Genomic DNA, 18791 nt, shown 5'->3' with positions numbered 1-18791 from the left:
TACAGTATTTTCAGTAAATTTTATTGCTACATCATTGATATAGTCTTGAGATCGTTTGGAAACCTTATCAGTTAGTTATCTATCTTTACAGAGCTCCTTCCCTTGTCAAGATTGTAAGATGTAAATTAAATATATAGGGACAAATAAATTGTACATATTATGGTATGACTTGGGCCAGATATATACCTTTCAAATTGTGGAGGAGAAAATTGAAAAGGTGCGGTTGTAAGAAGGGTAAAATATACCAATCTTGATTCTACAGAAGAATAATGTATATCGGAATAATTTGACAGAATATACGATAAGTTGTTGGTATGAAGTTGAGTATAGGGATACCGTAAAAAATAACCAATTAATACAATTGCAGGAACGATAAACACTAGAATAGTTTTAGGAATTGAAAATAGAAGTTAGAACAACATTGATTTATGCCGTGATCGGTCATAACAAAGTTAGTTTCTGAATTTGTCAGTTCACTGCAAAATGAATGGGTACTACAAATGCGACTATGTTTAAACAAACTATATAGTTAATATTATGTGTATAAATGTAGTAATAATTACTTTCATTTCATCATCAGCCGATGTACGTTCTCATGTATATCTCATCCCATCATGTACTATCTCATCCCATCATGTTATATCTCATCTTTATATTATATATATATATATATATATATATATTATATATATGTATAAAGGGAAGATATGAACAAAAATTTAAGTACAAAAAATTATTCTATTTAAGCTAAAATCATACCTTATCAAAACACTAAAAGTATGATTTTAGCTTATCAAAACACTAAATTTGAACGTTGAAATAGAAAATCTGGCTTAAATGTAGTACAAAATAGCAGTACATCTGGCATCAAAATTGATGTTAATATAATATGTAACTTCGATAAAGAAACCGACATCGTTAATAGTGTACGAAGAAGCTTTGAGAGTTGTAATTACATCAACAATGTAATGTTAAATTATAATGAGCATCGTAATACAACATGAGCAAATTTAAATCATTAATTGAGCATGTTAAAATAATATCACATTAGATTTGTCTTTCCACAGCCTTTGAGGTAAGGGAAATAAATAATTTACAAGGATGAAGACGTAGCTTACAATAGACACAATTTTCTTGATAACGATTCGTATTTGGTTGGTAATAAAGGTATTGATAATATAAAGAGTAGAATAAATGCAACTCTTTGGGTAGATAATGATCTAGTTGGTCATGGCTTCACTACAATGAAAAAAAAGACCCAACGTTGAGTTCTGTTCTATGCTTTCGTAGTTAACAATATACATATCGACTATATTAATACTGATTCTAATACATATTGTAATTTAAAATTCATTAACCGTTATAAAAACATCGATCTAACTAACATAAGCTTTATTTAAGAAGTTATTTACATTATTACCTCTGATATGATCAAATTATAGTTTAACATATTTACATTTTTCAAATCACGCCGTGCATTGACTTTTTATCGTTATATGTATAATTTATAATATTCCATATCATAATAACTATTTTATAAATTACAATAATAGCTAGCAGAGTAACGTTAGCTAAATAAACATGGACGGATGTCCAAGCTAACAACGAGTAGAGATTTTATCTTTAGATACATTCAAATTCTAACGGATTCAGTATGAAACTGATTAAATTTTAAAATAACTGAGGCTGAAATCCACTTGAACTACGTCACATCTACGTTCGTGGAAGTTAAAAGCTTCAGTCTAAATAATTTATTTAAGTAAATAACAACGAAACAAACAACTAAATTCTTATAAGTAATTTTAAAGAAATAAAAATATCACAACCTTAAACAAACGAAATCTTAGATCTACAGGTTTGGCATTTCAATTGCTATTAATAATAATATTAATACTGATATAAGTACACGTTTAAAGCATTTATACTGACTAGAATTCAAAGTACTAATTTGATATGCTATTTCCTACCAAAAGTCTGGCCGTTAAGATCTCTAGAACGTTCGTTGTAGATGTATGTACATTTGTAAAATTACGAGATCTAATGTGTAAAAACGACCACATAGTCCGAACGCTAGGTGCTGCATTTGAGGATTTTTCGGAAGGCTTTCCTGAATTCAGGGTTGAAGATGGTGTAGATGACGGGGTTGAGGAAGGAGTTGATGTAGCCGAGCCAGGTGTTGAGGATGAAGACGGTGACTCCAGGGGAGAACTGCAGGCCAAACTTGGCGCAGATGGCATCTAACACGTTGCATGTGAAGAACGGCGTCCAGCAGAAGAGGAAAACACCTGTAAAAACGGATTTATTTTAGTTATGATGCTTTTTAAACTGTCACAATTCTGTCAATTAAAACTATGTTGAATAAGTGAAGAAATGTGAACGCAGGAGCGTTAATATCGATTAGTCAGATCTAGTTTCAGTTTTCGCAAAGTAAAATAAAAGCGATAATTTTATTGGGAAAAGGTTTAATACATAAACCCGTGGAATTTCGAAAAGTTTTCTATAACAAAATTAATAATGTCGAGCAAAATTTTAATTTATATTTATGAAGAATAAAGTCAGAGGTCATTAAATTGACTGTTAATTTTCTTAAGAAATTGCTCACTTTACAAGATCCTAAGATATCACAAGTTCAACAATTTGGAACAAGTATTATTTGCGAAAAGGTGTGAACTTCTTAAATTTTATATAAGTAATTTTCCTTCTTCCAAATACTTCCGAACTTGGTACAAGTTTTAACAAGTTCCCTTTAGAAATAGGTGAACCACTTAGGCGAGTTTCGAAACGTATATAAATTCATAGAAAAACATTCCACGAAAATATTACAATTCACCGTTTGGGATAACATTTGAGATCTGTCAAATACTTCACCGCAATATCGGTTATTTATTTAAGTATCGAACTTTTCATTTTTACAAACGACCAAGGTCATAAAGCATACAAATTCAAATTAAACTTCGCTAACCTTTTTCGCTCAAAGAATCTTGTGTCCGACCTTTTGTCGAACTTCGCGGTGGTTTCTAATTCATTTAACTATAAGTACTTATATTTTTATCAACTTCGACAATACTTTGTGGAAAGTTTTCAAATAATTTAAATCAGATGTTGAGCCTTACCTAAGACAATAGCCAGAGTCTTGGTGGCTTTCCTTTCTTTCTTGGCTGACGACTTTTCCCGTTTCTTCTTGCTTGCCTTATTAGCCTTGTAAATAGTGAAACGGGCCGTGGAACTCGCTTTTCTTTCCTTTTTACTGTTGGTGCCGTCTCGAATGTCATAATGACTGGAGCCGAGGTCGTCGTCAGAGCGGAAAGCTATTGAGGCATTCCTAAATTGAAATGTATATTATTAACAGGTATTTGCAAGAAAAAAATTGAAATGAAACAAATGTGAGAGCTTTTTTATAAATCAGATGAATATTTTATTCTTTAAAATTCTTCTTCATAAATTATTTTTAGCCACTACAAAATATTTAAACTTAATTATATTTTGCAGTATTCGAATATAATTCAATCTTATCTCATAATATGTTTAACAAAGGTACCATTCTCAATTTTTACAGCACAATACAGACATTTCAAACAATTTCATTACAATCCGTCCATGGATTTAGGCGTGATAAAGTTAAAAAGTTAACTTTTGCAATTATATTGATAGAACTGTGATAGAACTGCGCTTTCCGAACTGGTAGTAAATGACTATGTTATAACTATTTAAAAGCGTCTTGTCAAAAAGAATAAATGATTGATTGTTTTTTTTTATTATTTTCGGGATGAATACAGAATAATAGAATGAACAAATCGCGTTACAATTCCGTAAAAGTCTTTGACTAATATTTTTTTTTGAGTTTGAATTAGATTTACCTGGAGTCCGACTCAACTCGTTTACCATTCTTCTTCTTCCACCTCTCACATGCTGCGACGTTCCTGATCACTGTAGCATCTCTGACCGCTGGTGATGGTGGTGGTGACACGTGTTCTCTTATCGTATCTTCTAGATTGGAAGGCACATATCCTGAATCATTGTTCCCATTTGGATCTTGAAGGGCTTGCAATTTTAGCTTTTTTCTTGAAGGCCTGGTAAAAGACGTTGTTATTAGAGATGTGTTAGTGTTATCATGAGTAGGTATGTATAAAAGTATTAAAATTTCATTTTGACGAATTGATTTAAACTATTCATGGATGTTATCTGATATTTTTATATAACACATTTTACATTATATTATATATTGCAAGAAGATTGCAAGACTTTCACGCTAGAACGACTGCACGATTAATACAACATAATATAATATGTAATATTATGTTGTATTAGAATAGGCTAGGCAGTTTTCAAGTGGAATGTTAAACTTTTTCATTGAGGTCAACGCGGGAGAGCTGCGTAGTATACTAACACAATAAAAATCCTTTAGACTTTTTGTGAAAATAAATCTTTATTGAAATACCAACTCCAATAACCTTGTACAAGTAAAGTATATAAAGTAAACTAAAGAAATTCCTTGCTCAAAATGAAACTATTTCAAGTCCGAAAAATTCTCGGTCTTAATCAAAATTTGGTTGGCGACAAAACAAGCAACTGTTTATAATCTGTGTTGTTTTAGTGCTTTTGTAAGAAAGTGGAAACTTTAATAATTATACTGGTTTCATGGATATAAAAGAAATAGATAAACTTTTTCGGTTGGCAGCTCGAGATATAACTGGGCATCCTTTGCTATAAACCTTGCGGTTTATTACTTTGAAAAAGTACTTTTATAGCAATGTGACAAAAATGACCTATAATCCGAAATATTTGTCCGAATTTTCTGTCCAATATTTTTCTTATAAACTACCTAAACTAAGATATAAAAAGAATGTGGTAAAAAATATATTTTGTTAGGATTATAATCGCTACCAGCACTTGCTTTACGTTAAAGATTTCAAGAGCAAAATTTGGGTGTTATCCAATTTATTATTGCTCGCCTGTTGTCGAGTAAGTAGTATTTTTCATTTTTCGATCACCTTTTTGTAATAAGTGATCTCTTCTCAATAAAAATTATTATAAACTTTAGTTCTTGGCCACAACAGGGCTATTTTTGCCATAAAGAATAAAATTATAATCTACAAACTTGGCAGTTTCCTCAGTGACGGTGGCCAGCATGAACTCCGTGGACTTGTCGTTGGGGATCACGTGGCACAGCTCAGCATCCGCTTCTAGATCTATCGACCGCTTGTCAAAACTGCAATGGAATGGTCAGTTTTGCTAGTTAAGAATTAATTTGATATATGTTTATCTTTTGATGATGATGTTTTATTTTTTATTATATTTTTATTGTGGTATATTTCATACACAGAAATTTAGATATACATATGTGTAACGTGTGTAATTTGGATATGCGTGTTTAAACGGGAACACAAAACTTAGAGTATTATCATTGCTATTATATTAATGCAGCCACATTCACGCAATAATTTAAAGCATAATAAATTGGCATAGAGATTATTATTGTCTGGATAATACACCACGCGAGTGAAGTCGCGGGATCAAGTTAAAAGTCCGTTATCATACCTATCTTCATGATCATCCTCATTGCTCCCAGAGCCAGTGTTGGTTGGTCTGTCATCTATCGCGGTTTCCAGCTGCCTGGTGGCCGCCACGTTCTCTATCACCAGGGCTGTGGTGGTGCCGGTGTGTTCACCAGCTGTGGGTGGCTTCTTCGCTGCCCGCTGCTTCTTCGCACGTTTCCTTAACGCCTGAGGATATGAACAAGTTTTATATTATGGGACTGGCCGGTTGGCTTGGTTGGTAGTGGCCCTGCCTTCCAAGCCAGAGGTCGTGGGTTCGATCCCCACCCGGGGCAAATATTTGTGTGATGAACATAGATGTTTGCTCTGTGTCTGGGTGTTAATTATCTATATAAGTATTTATTTAAAATTATATATGTATGTTTATCAGCCATCTGGTTTCCATAACACAAGCGAAAGCTTAGTATGGGATCAGATCGTGCCGTGTGTGAAAATTGTCCCGAAATATTTATTTATTTATTTATTTATTTATTATGGTCACTGTGTACAACTGAATTTAGTGTTTTAGATGCGTGTTTGCTCTAATTCATTTAATTTAGAATGTATTCGTTACTTTAATATCTTAGATATTTATGAACCTATTATAATTTTGATCATAACTATTATTAATTGTAATTTCTCGACTTTCGAGACATTATGGAGTAGTATAAATAAATAATGCAGTACTTGTCGTCATTTATTCAAATAATTATGGATTGGGTTTAATTTATTATAAAACTTATTTTTACTAAAAAGTAGCAACACAGAGAAGTGTGATAAACATTTATGAAAAACTCACCTTAAATATATTATAGTACAGGAACATCATCATAATACAGGGGATATAAAAGGAGCCGAGCGAGGAGTAAAGCACATAGTTCTGGCTGTTGAACAGACACTCGTCATAGTTCCTGTCGGGCGTGTCGTTGAGGCCCAGCACGATTGGGGCTCCGATGGCCGCGGAGATCATCCACACAAGGACTATTGTGAACCAGACGCGACGGTTGTTCTTGTGTTTCGCGTACTTGATGGGTTGTGTTACTGCTATGTACCTGGGGATTAGAATTGTAATTGTAAATACAAGTGGGCAATTTTCAGATTGAAGAAACATTACACGTATTGCTTAGTTGACTTGGGCGGCATAATATAATAGTTACATTTGCTACGTTATACTTTTAATATTGCATAGACTAACCAATCTTTCATTTCAGCTTATTAATCTTATAAATTAGCTAGAATGTTGAATACAGTTATAATTAGATGGTCTAAATATACCTACCTATATTTATTTACATTTATTAGAATTCTGTAAGTTCACTATATCTTTTATGTCCAAAGTTTTTAGAAGTTGTTCAGTTGTAATACTACAAAAAGCAATAGAAACCAGGTCATGGCTCGTAAAATATATAAATCATGTATTCTTTGGTTAAATTGAGTAGGGTAAACGAAAAATCGACATTAAACGATTTACTAACATGATTTATAGCGAATCGAAATAGTCAAATTTCATGCCAAACTAGCTCTTGTATACGAAATGTTTCTATTGTTTTAAAAGAAAATGCATATAGATTTGTTGGTATTGAATGTAAAATTATTTACACGGATTTATGAATGAAGATAAAAATGTATTAATCTTTTACATTATACATCATAAAATTTTAAAGGATAAATAAAGAACAGTAAAAAACCAATTTATTATTTTAAAAATACCTTATAAAACGATTTTTAAATCTGTTAAATCTTATAATCGTTAGTATTAACTATACACAGAATATACACTAATTTGAGCACAAATTCGATCCAATATAACTACATAATATTACAAATTGAATGTCTTTTAGAAGGAAGGAGATGACAATTAAATTAATAAAGCACTCAGATACATCAAAGGTTGGTGATTAAATTACTAGTTATCAATATGGAGAGAACGTGTGAAATGGGTATGTTAATAGCCGAAATGTATGTATAGGTATAATAACTATAGATATCAATTCTGTATGTATGTAAGTATGTATGCTAGTTACTGTTACATCGTTAATACCTTTGTAACAACTGATTTAATCTACGTTTGATTCGTGTAAAATTAACTATTCGAATTTAGGAAACATTTCTGAATTAAATTTGACATGTAGTGAGGTAATTATAAATACCTTGAGATTCTGAATTATTTAAATTGCACACTAATTTCGTGCACTAAATTAATGCATCCAATAATTTTATCTTTAGTTAGGCAGGTATTAACCAAAAATCAAAAAATATAAAAAAAATCACCTCCTATCCCTACCAATTTCTAAGTTCACATGCGAGGAAATTGAAATTCTATACCCAAGCACTACAGACATAAGTCCATCAAATGCAAGTTGCCGATACTCCAAGGCGAATCTATTACAGAGAGGTCCTACCCTTCAGGTCTTAGTTTATTCCACTACGTTGGCCAAATACGGCTTGCCAATTAGTCTTAATACAGATTAGGTACGTGCATTCTGATATTATTGGAGCTGGCTAAAGCCGGCTACCTACTCCTTTACCTACCACAGGGGCAATATTGGAATTTCTCCCTTAATTGCCTCTGATTTGTAAGCAGGGGCAATTTTTAAATCAGTTTATAAATTGCTCCGAGTGCCGTGCAACCGATATTGCCCCTGCGGCAGGTATGTGAGTAGCCCGCTTTATTCTATCTAAAGAGGTTTATTCATAATTTATTGCAGTAATTTAACGAAGCTATAATATTTTTATAATACTTTTTTAATGTCGAATCCGAATAAGTGGATATTATTTTCACCTTAAATTTCTGTTAATCACGAAACTTTATAGTTTTCTACGAATAAAATCCATAAAGTTTTTATCTGTTCAGTGACAAAACCTCATTATAATAATAAAAGTGTAAAATAGCTTAAGCTGGAAACAGGTTTCTACCACATTTTATGTCACTTTAAAAAAGTCCTTGTCATCGAGTCGGTGCGTTTAAATTAGAAATTAATAAAACAAAGCGTACCTATCAACTGAGATGGCCACTAGATTGAATATACTCGACGTTGACGATGTGACATCCATCGCTATGTACACGTCACACACAAACGCTGGCAGACCCCATGAGCCGTGCACCTGTGAACAAAAACAAACCCTATTACATTGTGATAAAGCACAAAATGATAACACACAGAAAAATCGATGAGCCGTAATCGAAATACAACCTTAAGTACACAGAATAGAGATTAAAATGTTCAAAACGATGCAGTATTGAAAAATACTGAAAATTCAACACAGTTTGTGTTATCTCTATCAGCTGTCGGTTTCGCGAGTTTGCAAAGCGTTTAGTTAAAATTGTTATCTGCTTTGTAAGGGTTAGCTTATGGCGATAAGTAACGCGGGCTTGAAGTTTTAATCAGTTTGAATATTTTGTATCTGTTTCAGAAGTCATTTCCTTGTTACGTGTTTATTTTGTGAAAGTTAAGTACATGTTTCTCTGTTAATGATCATTGAAAATTTTTATTTAAATTTATGAAGATTAGCAACAGTTACGTTACAATTCAGCTTTAAATACTATCATGGCTATCTTCAGATAGTTTTTTTTTTGTTTTAATTATAATAATCATTGCATTTTTTTATTTATGCATAGCTGTACGTCGTTATCGTTACAATCCATCAATGACCACAATCTTCAGATATCTTTTTGAAGTGAAACTTCTTTAGGCTCGCTACTCTCAAATTTCAAGGTCGCGTCATGGCATAAGGCGACGATTTTAGTGTCTATGAATCTTGCCAAAGAAGTTTCATTTCTGACACGTGTGCTTGGCACATGCATAGTCATCATCATGATGCTTGACAATCAAGCATAAGCATAACCTGAATCGATTGAGCAGAATCCTCCCATACATATCGCAAAGTAAATCGTATGTGAAATAGCTAAAAACATCGCAAACTACTCACAACATCGTTCTAACTGAAATAAATGAATCCATATCTACTTAACAGACTTATTCGCAGACAGTAAGTTTTAAATCCCCAAGCGAGTTCCTTTCAATTCCGTTCATTAAAACGCTCCGCTCCTTAATGAGGGTGGCGTTAATGAAATTGCAGTGCGATGTGGTGCGAGTTGCAAATGGATAAGCTTGCGGTTTATATGTTAAGCCTGGGATGCTGAGAAAGTGTGTGGTATTAGTTTTAGATCGATGTGGTAGATAGTAGATGGTACAGAAGGCATGAGAGAGCTTTTTGGTGTAGTGTTTTTTATTCTACAATTCTTCATCTTTGAATGTGTCAGATATTTCGAAGTTTTCTAAATAAAATATAAGTCATACATTGAGTTTAAAATAATATTGTTATGATTGATAACGCATCTTTGAATAATAAATGCTATATAAAAAGCCCAAACGTTAAAATTGTTATACATTGTGGAATAGTGATAATTATTTGTATGTATTTGTAAATAGATAGTAAGTAAGTAAGGAGTGATGCGGACCATTTTGGTTAATTTTTATCGTAAAATATGGATGAAATCTTATTTAAGAGCAAATTTATTTTTGCGATAACAAAACCCGGTTTAAGGATTAAATTTTATGAAAGGAGGGCAGTTGTCACTCATTTTAGTAAATTTAATAAACCGTCGAGTGGGTTACTTAAAAAGTTAGTGTCGAAAAATGAAAATTTAATTATTTTAAAATGAAGTAATTATTTAATATTCCTGAATTATTATACAATGGATATAAGATTTCAGTAAGATAAGTTTTTGACACTTGGCACATAATAATAATAATTGCCAGTTTAACAAGAAAAGGAAGAAACTAATAAAAAGGATACAAAAGATCAGACAAAAGCCTCAATGGCCACCGGATGTCGGATTGAGGACGTTCGTCAGATAATTCATTTTTTAAGAGGATTTAGTATTTAAAATTCGGAGATTGTTCATTGTTAAACTATTTATTGAGGAAATCCAATTAATTTAAATATTTTTGATTAAACAATTACCTATCAGCAGTCACCAAAAAGAAACGGAAATAACAACAAAACATGAATTTATAATATGAGATCTTGTCATTACTGTAATTTAATTACCAAGCTCCTAACAACCTGTATGTATACTTTTAAATCACTACATAGTATAAAACAAAGTCGCTTTCTCTGTCCCTATGTCCCTTTGTATGCTTAAATCTTTAATACTACGAAATGGATTTTGATGCGGTTTTTTTAAATAGATAGAGTGATTCAAGAGGAAGTTTTTAGTATATAATTTATTAGGTTTTAGATAAAGCGGGCGAAGCCGCGGGCGGTAAGCTAGTTCATTATAAAAAAGAAACAAGTCATGCCTCCTGCAAGGGGACCGGAGATCTTTCATTATAATGGCTCATATACCATCATCATCATACTTAAATTAATTTATGGTTTTCATTTCCTACCAAGCCTTGTCAAGTGAAGCATTATTATTTTTAAAGCAAGAATGATATTATATGCAAATGTAAAATACAGATGTACAGGGTAAATAAAGATTACCTACAGATGTTTTTAATTTTTAACCTACGTCCATTTCAATTTAAAATACCTACAATGTTTTTAAAGAAATAATATTAAAACTAAAACAATATTAAGCATTTTAAATCAAAATTGAAATAGAAGTTATAATTCTAATACTCAATTGTTGCTTTCATCACCTACTGATAAATGATAATGCACCTGATAGCCACTCTTTGGCGTATATTTTCACAAATTATCACTCTAACCATCAGATAATCTAAACAGAAGTTGTGAAACTGACTATAAAAGTATATCCATACTACGAAAACATCTTGACCTGATCCCGTCTTGAACAATCTCAAGTTATTAATGGTCCCAAGCATTTATCCCTTTGAACCTAAAGCTATACGTAATTTCGAGTAAGCTCTAAATATTTGTTCAAAGTAGGTATTACGAATGCCAGACTGCTTGGCCTCTATCATTACAGTGTAAGACGATATATGGTTCAGTATTATCTTCTTTATAGGTTAAAATTGGTACAGGAACTACCAAAGTATCATAGACAATCTACTTTTGTAGGAAAATGTTAATTACAATTAAAGCAAAAATAATATCTAATATTTTACTTTTGGCGTGACAACGTCTTATAATTCGATAAAGCCGGCTGCATGCACGAAAAAACATGACTCATGCGGCGTTACCTCGCTCTGAGGCGTTCCATGTAAGGCTTGAAGTGCAAGCGAGAGCGCGGAACGAGCGACAAAGAAGCACAATCGGACGTTGTCACGATTCAACAGACTATCGTCAGTAAACAGACTTTACAGGCAACCAATTTTTTAAAATGTTATTTAACGTAGTTAGTATCTTTATCGCACTCATCGTTCAGACAAGTCCAACGACACCGCCAAGAAAAAGTTCAAATCCTTCATTTTTCATTAGTATATAAATTTATAAATCTACTCAACCATATTTTGCATCTGGTGCGCCAGGTGATGGCTAAAAGTTGTTATGATGAGCTCAGAGTTTAACGTACGTATCCATTTTCTATATTTTTTTATCCCCAATGGAAATCGATTAATGTCTCATTCTGCCACGATTTGAAAGATCGATCAGTGATCACCTCGTCCCTGGAGTAAAATCAATCAGTAAAACAGATTTTAGTCGTTGTGATTTTGATTGATTTTTCAGAACACCTCCCATTTCCTAAGAAAAGTTATCCTACAAGTTATATTCCATTAATTTTATACGTAAGGTACATAATATCCATAATAAACGCTGTCTATACTAACTATATTATACGTAATATATTATACCGTCCTAACTTATCTTCCGTAAATATTTATTGAACAACACCAAAACAAGTGTGAAGCCATACAAAATGGTAATGTAAAAGAAAATGAATGCTCCACTAAACAAAGATCGTGTAGATAAAGTTTGAAGGCAAATTCAGAAATTGTACGTTCTTTCCAGGCAATGGAAATTGGCTAGTGGAGCTGAAAAGATATAAATCCATCCGTCCAGACCGATTTATTGCTTCGTACTTGCTGACTGACTATAATAATTGTTCAACTTTAGTGGATAGTATCACCTTTGTACTGAGCGTTATAGCAGTCTGCATATAAAGGTAATTGTCACCGGCTTCTGTTCATTTTTATGATTTAGAAGCTGTGTGAATGTGCTATTGAGAATGGAGTATTTATATACGTCTTTTTATATTATGATTTTTCTTTGTGATGATAAAATATAATGGATAAAATACAGATCTGTTTCACTGATTGAAATTGTTTTCAGATGTAGGTGTTCAACCATATGTGTCCTGGCAGAACAAGACAATATATTTTTTTGTCCTCAACGGGAATCGAAACCAGTACCCGTCAGTTCCACAATAACACATGTTTCTCTTTACTTTTGTATCTAAAGCTGTGACCAGGACCGAGAAAGTTGTTGAACCTTTTTTTCCCGAATATTTTAATAGTCTGCTGAAAGCGTATAAATTTATTGCCATCAGCCAAGACATCGCTCTTGCTATGTTATATTTAAATGGCCTAGCTAATCAAGTTCTTTATGGATAAGAATTTATCAAAGTAAGAAAATATGGTGTTACGATATTTTGTGTTCAAGGATGAATATTTTAGTAGAATTATCTTGTTATATAATCTTCTTTAATACCCAAATGCAAACAGAAAAACAATATGATGGAAGCTTTTAGCAAAGACGGGGTAAGAGTTACTTCGTCTTGTTTCAAACCTCATGTCAAAGTTATTTGAACTAGCGTAAAATCCGGCAAGTTTCAGTGTGCTTTATTACACTAGCTTTTAGCTTGAATGTCTGCGTATAGTTGGAAATTAATTCCGCGACTCACATCGTCTCTTATAAGAGTTTAGATGTGTTTGTTGTTAGCGGTAAGTAATCCTACTAATATTGTAAATGGGAAAGTTTGGGACTGATGTATGTATTTGTTAATATTTCAAGTTGAAACTACAAGACGGATTATGATGAAACATGGTCACATTATTTGAATACTTCAGCAGAAAAATATCGGTTACTTGTCTGTCAAGATTCTATTAAATATCACATTCAAATCCGGCAAAAAAAGTTCAGATAAACAAGCAGCTTTATGTGAATATTATAAAGTTTTTATTTAGGACGATATTAAGTAGCTAATCGCTAATCGACGCTCTCTGATTTGACCATTCAGTTTTATTGAAGTGGAAAGAAGCCAGGGCAGCTCACTGGGGACATTAAAAATTATTCCCCTACCACAACTACTAATATTTTTGATGGCATCCAATACAATAAAATTCCCTATTAGCTGCATTTCCATTGCATTATCCGCAAGGAAAATTGAATCATATGCTCCAGTAATAAAGTTGTAACTGTAAAAACGTAGAGCCAGAAATTTCTATAAAGAATAGCACGAGCGTGGGTTCTATTACCAGAGCCATCCTTTTTAATACAGCACCGCTTTTTACCCTTTGAATTTGAAATAATATCGTCACGTGCGATATCGCGCGTGTTCAGAATATGCTCCCAGCTCCATTCGGGACTAGGCAGTAACTTTTTATAAGAAATACAATCGTAACCTACATTCATTAGGGGAGTATTACGGTGTCATGCGACAAATATGTGGTGCGTTTGGGAGTACTAGGAAACTGTTAGTCTGAATTGATGTTGATGTTGATTTACTTGAAACTTTTTATGGAACCTTCTTCAGGTGTTTATAAGTTATTTTTAAGAGTATTGCAATTTTCTCATGCTTCTACCAAGAAGAATTAGAAGAAAATACGATTGTTAATCTGATAAAACTTTGTCCGTAAATTACAAGATGTAAATTCGTTGGCTTCTTATCTTCTGTTCTGTTGTTGGTTCATGCTTATACATTCCTTGCATATCATCAAGATATTCGTTAATTAAACGAAATGAACGAACAGAATGTGGTTAGGGGAACTGCCTATAATCGGTTAATATTATTGTGGATCCTCCACTCCTAGTCTCCTACTTCATTATATGATTATTATGTATTTGGAGATACTTATGTATGGCGACATTCAAATTTTTTGCATGCTGTGTTAGTTTTTCTTAAGATTTTTGCTTTGCAATTATAAAGTATTTTTTGTACATTATATTATTTTCAGATATTCAATTCTTATACTTTTTAAGATTTTATGCTCTATAGTCTGTTTACATGAATGTTTTAATGAAACTTCGTTGAGTAAGTAAGTATTTTATTTTCCTTTTCCTGCAAAATATGTTTAATAATATCTTGGTCTAAATGGTTGCAAACTTTTATTTTAATAGCTTTACGTTTGTTATATTTTACGTTGCAGCGGCCACAGGTGCATCTTTAGCTTTTATACGATCCACTGTCACGTTGGCTTAAAATTACCGAAGTTTACTTGTTTCTTAGTTCAAAATAAGGAAGTTCACGGCAAGCATGCAAAGCCAGATAATTTTTAGTTTTTACTATGAACGTATTTTTCACGTATTACATTCACGGATAAGTTTAATAGTTTTAAATGGTGGATGCCATTTTAATGACTCGAAGTATGGGCTGATTTTAAAAGTCTTTTGCCTAATAATAGTCCACGTAATACGCACATCATACACACGCTTAGGATTGGCGTTCAAGACGAATGCTTTCATACTTCATATCAAAACTATTTACGGAAAAGCAACGTCGCGTACCCACAACCGCTCATCGTGCGTTTGTCACGCAGATCGGCAACGTCGCGTCATCTACTCGTCATGTGTTTGACGTGCGGTGCGGCAACGTTTATTTTTCATCATGAGTCATCTATACTAATATTATAAAGAGGAAAAGTTTGTAAGTATGTATGTAAGTATGTATGTATGTATGGTTTTCACGCATAAACTACTGGACCGATTTCAAAAATTCTTTCACCATTAGAAAGCTGCATCTTTACTGAGCAACATAGGCTATATTGCATTTTCAAAAAAATTAGAGATCCTTACCAAAAATGCAATAATGTAACCGAAGGTGTAAAAAAATCCTCAATAAAACTTCTGTCATCGCGTGCGCTGCGGAATCTATTGAAGATAGAACAAAAAAATGTTCTACGGTATTATAGAATGAATCAATATCTACAAGAAAGTCCGCGATACCATATGTCCATCTTCAGTAGTTATGTTACTACAACAACTTTTTTAGGTTTTCAAAGTAAATAGAAGTGCCGACAGTAATCAAACCATGTTGTCCATACACATATATTAATCCTTATCCCATTAAATGATGTTTTAATATAGACTGTTTCAATACCAGCAAAATACTTTTTAAATGAAAAGAATTGGATATTCCATTCAAAAGATATAACGAATTTTTAAGTGTCAATCTACAGAAAATAGTAGGTATACTGTTCGAGCAGGCCGTAGTGCAGGGGTCACGGAGGAATTCTACCAATATGCGTCTTGGCGGAACACAGTGGGGTTTTGGTCGGTAGGGATCCGACATAACCCACGGCCCCTCCACCGGAGGCCGTGGGTATCTATGAAAGATTTCCCCACTAAAACAAAAAAAAAAAGGCCGTAGTGCGGGACGGGGTAAAGGTGATTTTCATGTGATTAAAAATAAAACCTATAGTCCGACCTATAGTAGACTTTTCACTGTAACGATATCGCTATCTATGCGGGTGAAACCGCAGGGCATTGCTAGTGAAAAATAAAGCAATACAGTTGCCCAAGCAGAAGTAAAGAATTAAAACAAATGAGGGATATAAGAACTCATGCATTTGCATAAAAAGCAACACATATGACCGAAGAATCGCGTAAATTCTGCTTTCAATTCTATATCACGGTTCTAGCTATTAATTTGACGGGCACTCGAAAATGGTCCTTAATACAAACGACAATAGTCGATTTCCGTTTGAATTCCAGGATAATTCATTAGGAAATTTTATGTGGGGACACGTGTTACAATCAGGAAGATCAAACATAATCCCCGTTTCTTCACAAAGCGTTTGGAAAGACTTTGGTTATTGTGATTTGAGGTTCTAAAGAGTTTGGACCAATTTAAACCACGCTTTGAAAGTCTCGATTTGTTGATAGATTACTTTAGAGTAAGCATAGTAATGTATTGAAAAGGTTGAATTTGTTTGTTTGTCAGAATCAACACACTGAAATTCATAAATAATTTTAGTATAGTATAATTGTTTGTATAAATAAATACCTTGAGGTGAACAAAACATTAAAATCCACAATCAATACTTACAGAAATGACAGAAACTTCACTTAACTTCATCAAAATAAAATATAACATCACAAACACTCCATTAATCGTAATAATATAAATAACCACACATAATTAATGAGATAATGATAAGATAATTAATAGTTTCGTTTGAACATTTCCGACTACCCACATTTATAAATATAAATGTAATCAATGAAGTTCGTTCATTCCACTGTATTTAGAGTATATTATAATATGTCTCTAATGTAAATATGAATTGTTTATCAAAAAACGTTTAGTTTATAAAGATAACATAATATGTTACTGATAAGTTAGTAAAATATCATAATAATATATATATCATAATTATTGTTATCTCTAAGGAAAACCGAGATGTTCTAAACAAGCATTTAAAATGCTTAAAAGGCTAGAAACTAGAATCAATGACTAGAAAAATAAAAAAAAAGGCGTTTGGCTCTCGGGGACTGCCGCGGTAAAGCTATTGCATGCTATGCCTTCAAGCCACACCTCCGCGCTCGTCGGAGTGGGGAGCGTGAGGTTTTTCGTTACGCAATTTCTGGATTCGGTCCCCGCGCTCAAGGCCCGCGATAGAAGCTATGCAATAGCTTAAAAAAAATGTTAGGTACTGAACAAATATTGGATAACCCCTATTATAATCGGGATTTTGTTGAAAATACTAAGTACAGACAAAATTATAACAATGAAAGCTAAATTGACACTATCTGTTTCTATTCATCTCCTATATTTTTCTTTTTTACCTGAATAATAATGTTAAACCAAATTATAGTTAACTAGTTTATCAGTACTAATATAACATTACTTATTTACGATACAGATTTATTCAGGCGAAAATCATGAACGTACAACGGCAAATCTTTCATGAAGAATATCACAGATTTATATTGCCACAGATTATTTATATAATTCACTTGTAAAATATATTTATTAAAAAGTAATCAATTCGCACTATCGCCAAACATTAATTTAGTAATAACCAGATTTGTATTTGAAGTAAAATATACTGCATAATTCTGCATACGATGTTCCCAGCATTCGATTTAACTTAAGAACTTCTTAATCTCAATATGTTTACATACATGTTACTGAAGCGATTTTCCTTTACTCCAAATAGTGTCGTATGTTGTAGGTTGTAGAATTTAAAATCGCTTGCTCTAAAACGTATTTGGGATGCAAATTGATCAGGGTCAATTTTACTTGACGCAAACATTGTTTGAAGAAGCCAGAGTGGGTTTTAAAAGTTGAAATATTTAAGTGAAAACGTTCGGTGCAGCACTGAATTTGGATGCAATTGGATGTCTTTTTAAGCTGTATATGTAGTATTATATAATATATAACATTATTTTTGTTAAGTTCCATAATTTATTAGTATTTTAACTTTTCTTAAAATTCGGAATATCATATGCAATTTTTTTAATTAAAATCTTACAAAAAAAAATCCTCTACAAAGATACTATTACCACTTACCTTGCCCTAAAGATACAATTTTTGAAGTGAAAACTTCTTTAGCGGCGTTGAGCACTTTTTCTGTAATGGGTATAAAATCTTAAACTCGCGTCAGGACACGTGACCTGATCGAAAAAGCGTAAGACGGATACCATTCCAAAATATCAAACATGCTCAACGTTAATAATCAAGTTTTCACTTCTGCCGGCACTCCCCCATTGCAACCCGTCTTTTTTTATTACAAATATTATTACCTTACACTTACCTTACCTACTTGAACTCACGACTGCTAGGTTGTCACGCCTTAACCAATGTACCAGGACGGTTAAATCAAGATAACATAATATGTTATATTATAACATTCTCCTTCAATGGGGTCACGAATCCTGCGAGATGATGAGTTTTGAGTTTGACCTAATTACTTCAAAACTGCTAATATTTAGATTAACAAATACAATGAGGAACGTTATGTTTAGTTACTATTGTAGAGGCTTCTTTAATGTGCTAAAATGATGAATGAAGTGATTGAAATAAAACATAGAATTTGAATAAAAATACTATAATATTTAGGTGAAAATTGCGCCAAACAAATAAATTTAACATTAAAGAGAATGGGAAAACATGTTTATTATGTT

General features: G+C 32.6%; 1 protein-coding gene across 1 annotated transcript in view; it reads right to left on the bottom strand.

Annotated features, from left to right (window-relative positions):
* Nucleotides 1-819: 819 nt before the first annotated feature.
* LOC149487337 (dopamine D2-like receptor) overlaps nucleotides 820-18791 on the bottom strand; it is a 114366-nt gene continuing 96394 nt past the window's right edge. Inside the window, exons 2-8 of the mRNA XM_089697653.1 lie at nucleotides 8530-8639; nucleotides 6334-6586; nucleotides 5539-5723; nucleotides 5099-5209; nucleotides 3858-4070; nucleotides 3114-3322; nucleotides 820-2285 (exon numbers count right to left, since the gene is read on the bottom strand). Of these exons, the coding sequence (XP_089553779.1) occupies nucleotides 2071-2285; nucleotides 3114-3322; nucleotides 3858-4070; nucleotides 5099-5209; nucleotides 5539-5723; nucleotides 6334-6586; nucleotides 8530-8639 (1296 nt within the window). The 3' untranslated portion in view covers nucleotides 820-2070. The remainder of the gene's footprint in view (nucleotides 2286-3113; nucleotides 3323-3857; nucleotides 4071-5098; nucleotides 5210-5538; nucleotides 5724-6333; nucleotides 6587-8529; nucleotides 8640-18791) is intronic.

This window comes from Colias philodice, chromosome 7, assembly GCF_061535455.1.
Source record: "Colias philodice isolate Cphi_HAF_F1 chromosome 7, ilColPhil1 Martin Lab GWU primary, whole genome shotgun sequence".
Lineage (NCBI taxonomy): Eukaryota > Metazoa > Arthropoda > Insecta > Lepidoptera > Pieridae > Colias > Colias philodice.
This window is presented reverse-complemented; position numbering and strand designations above follow the sequence as displayed.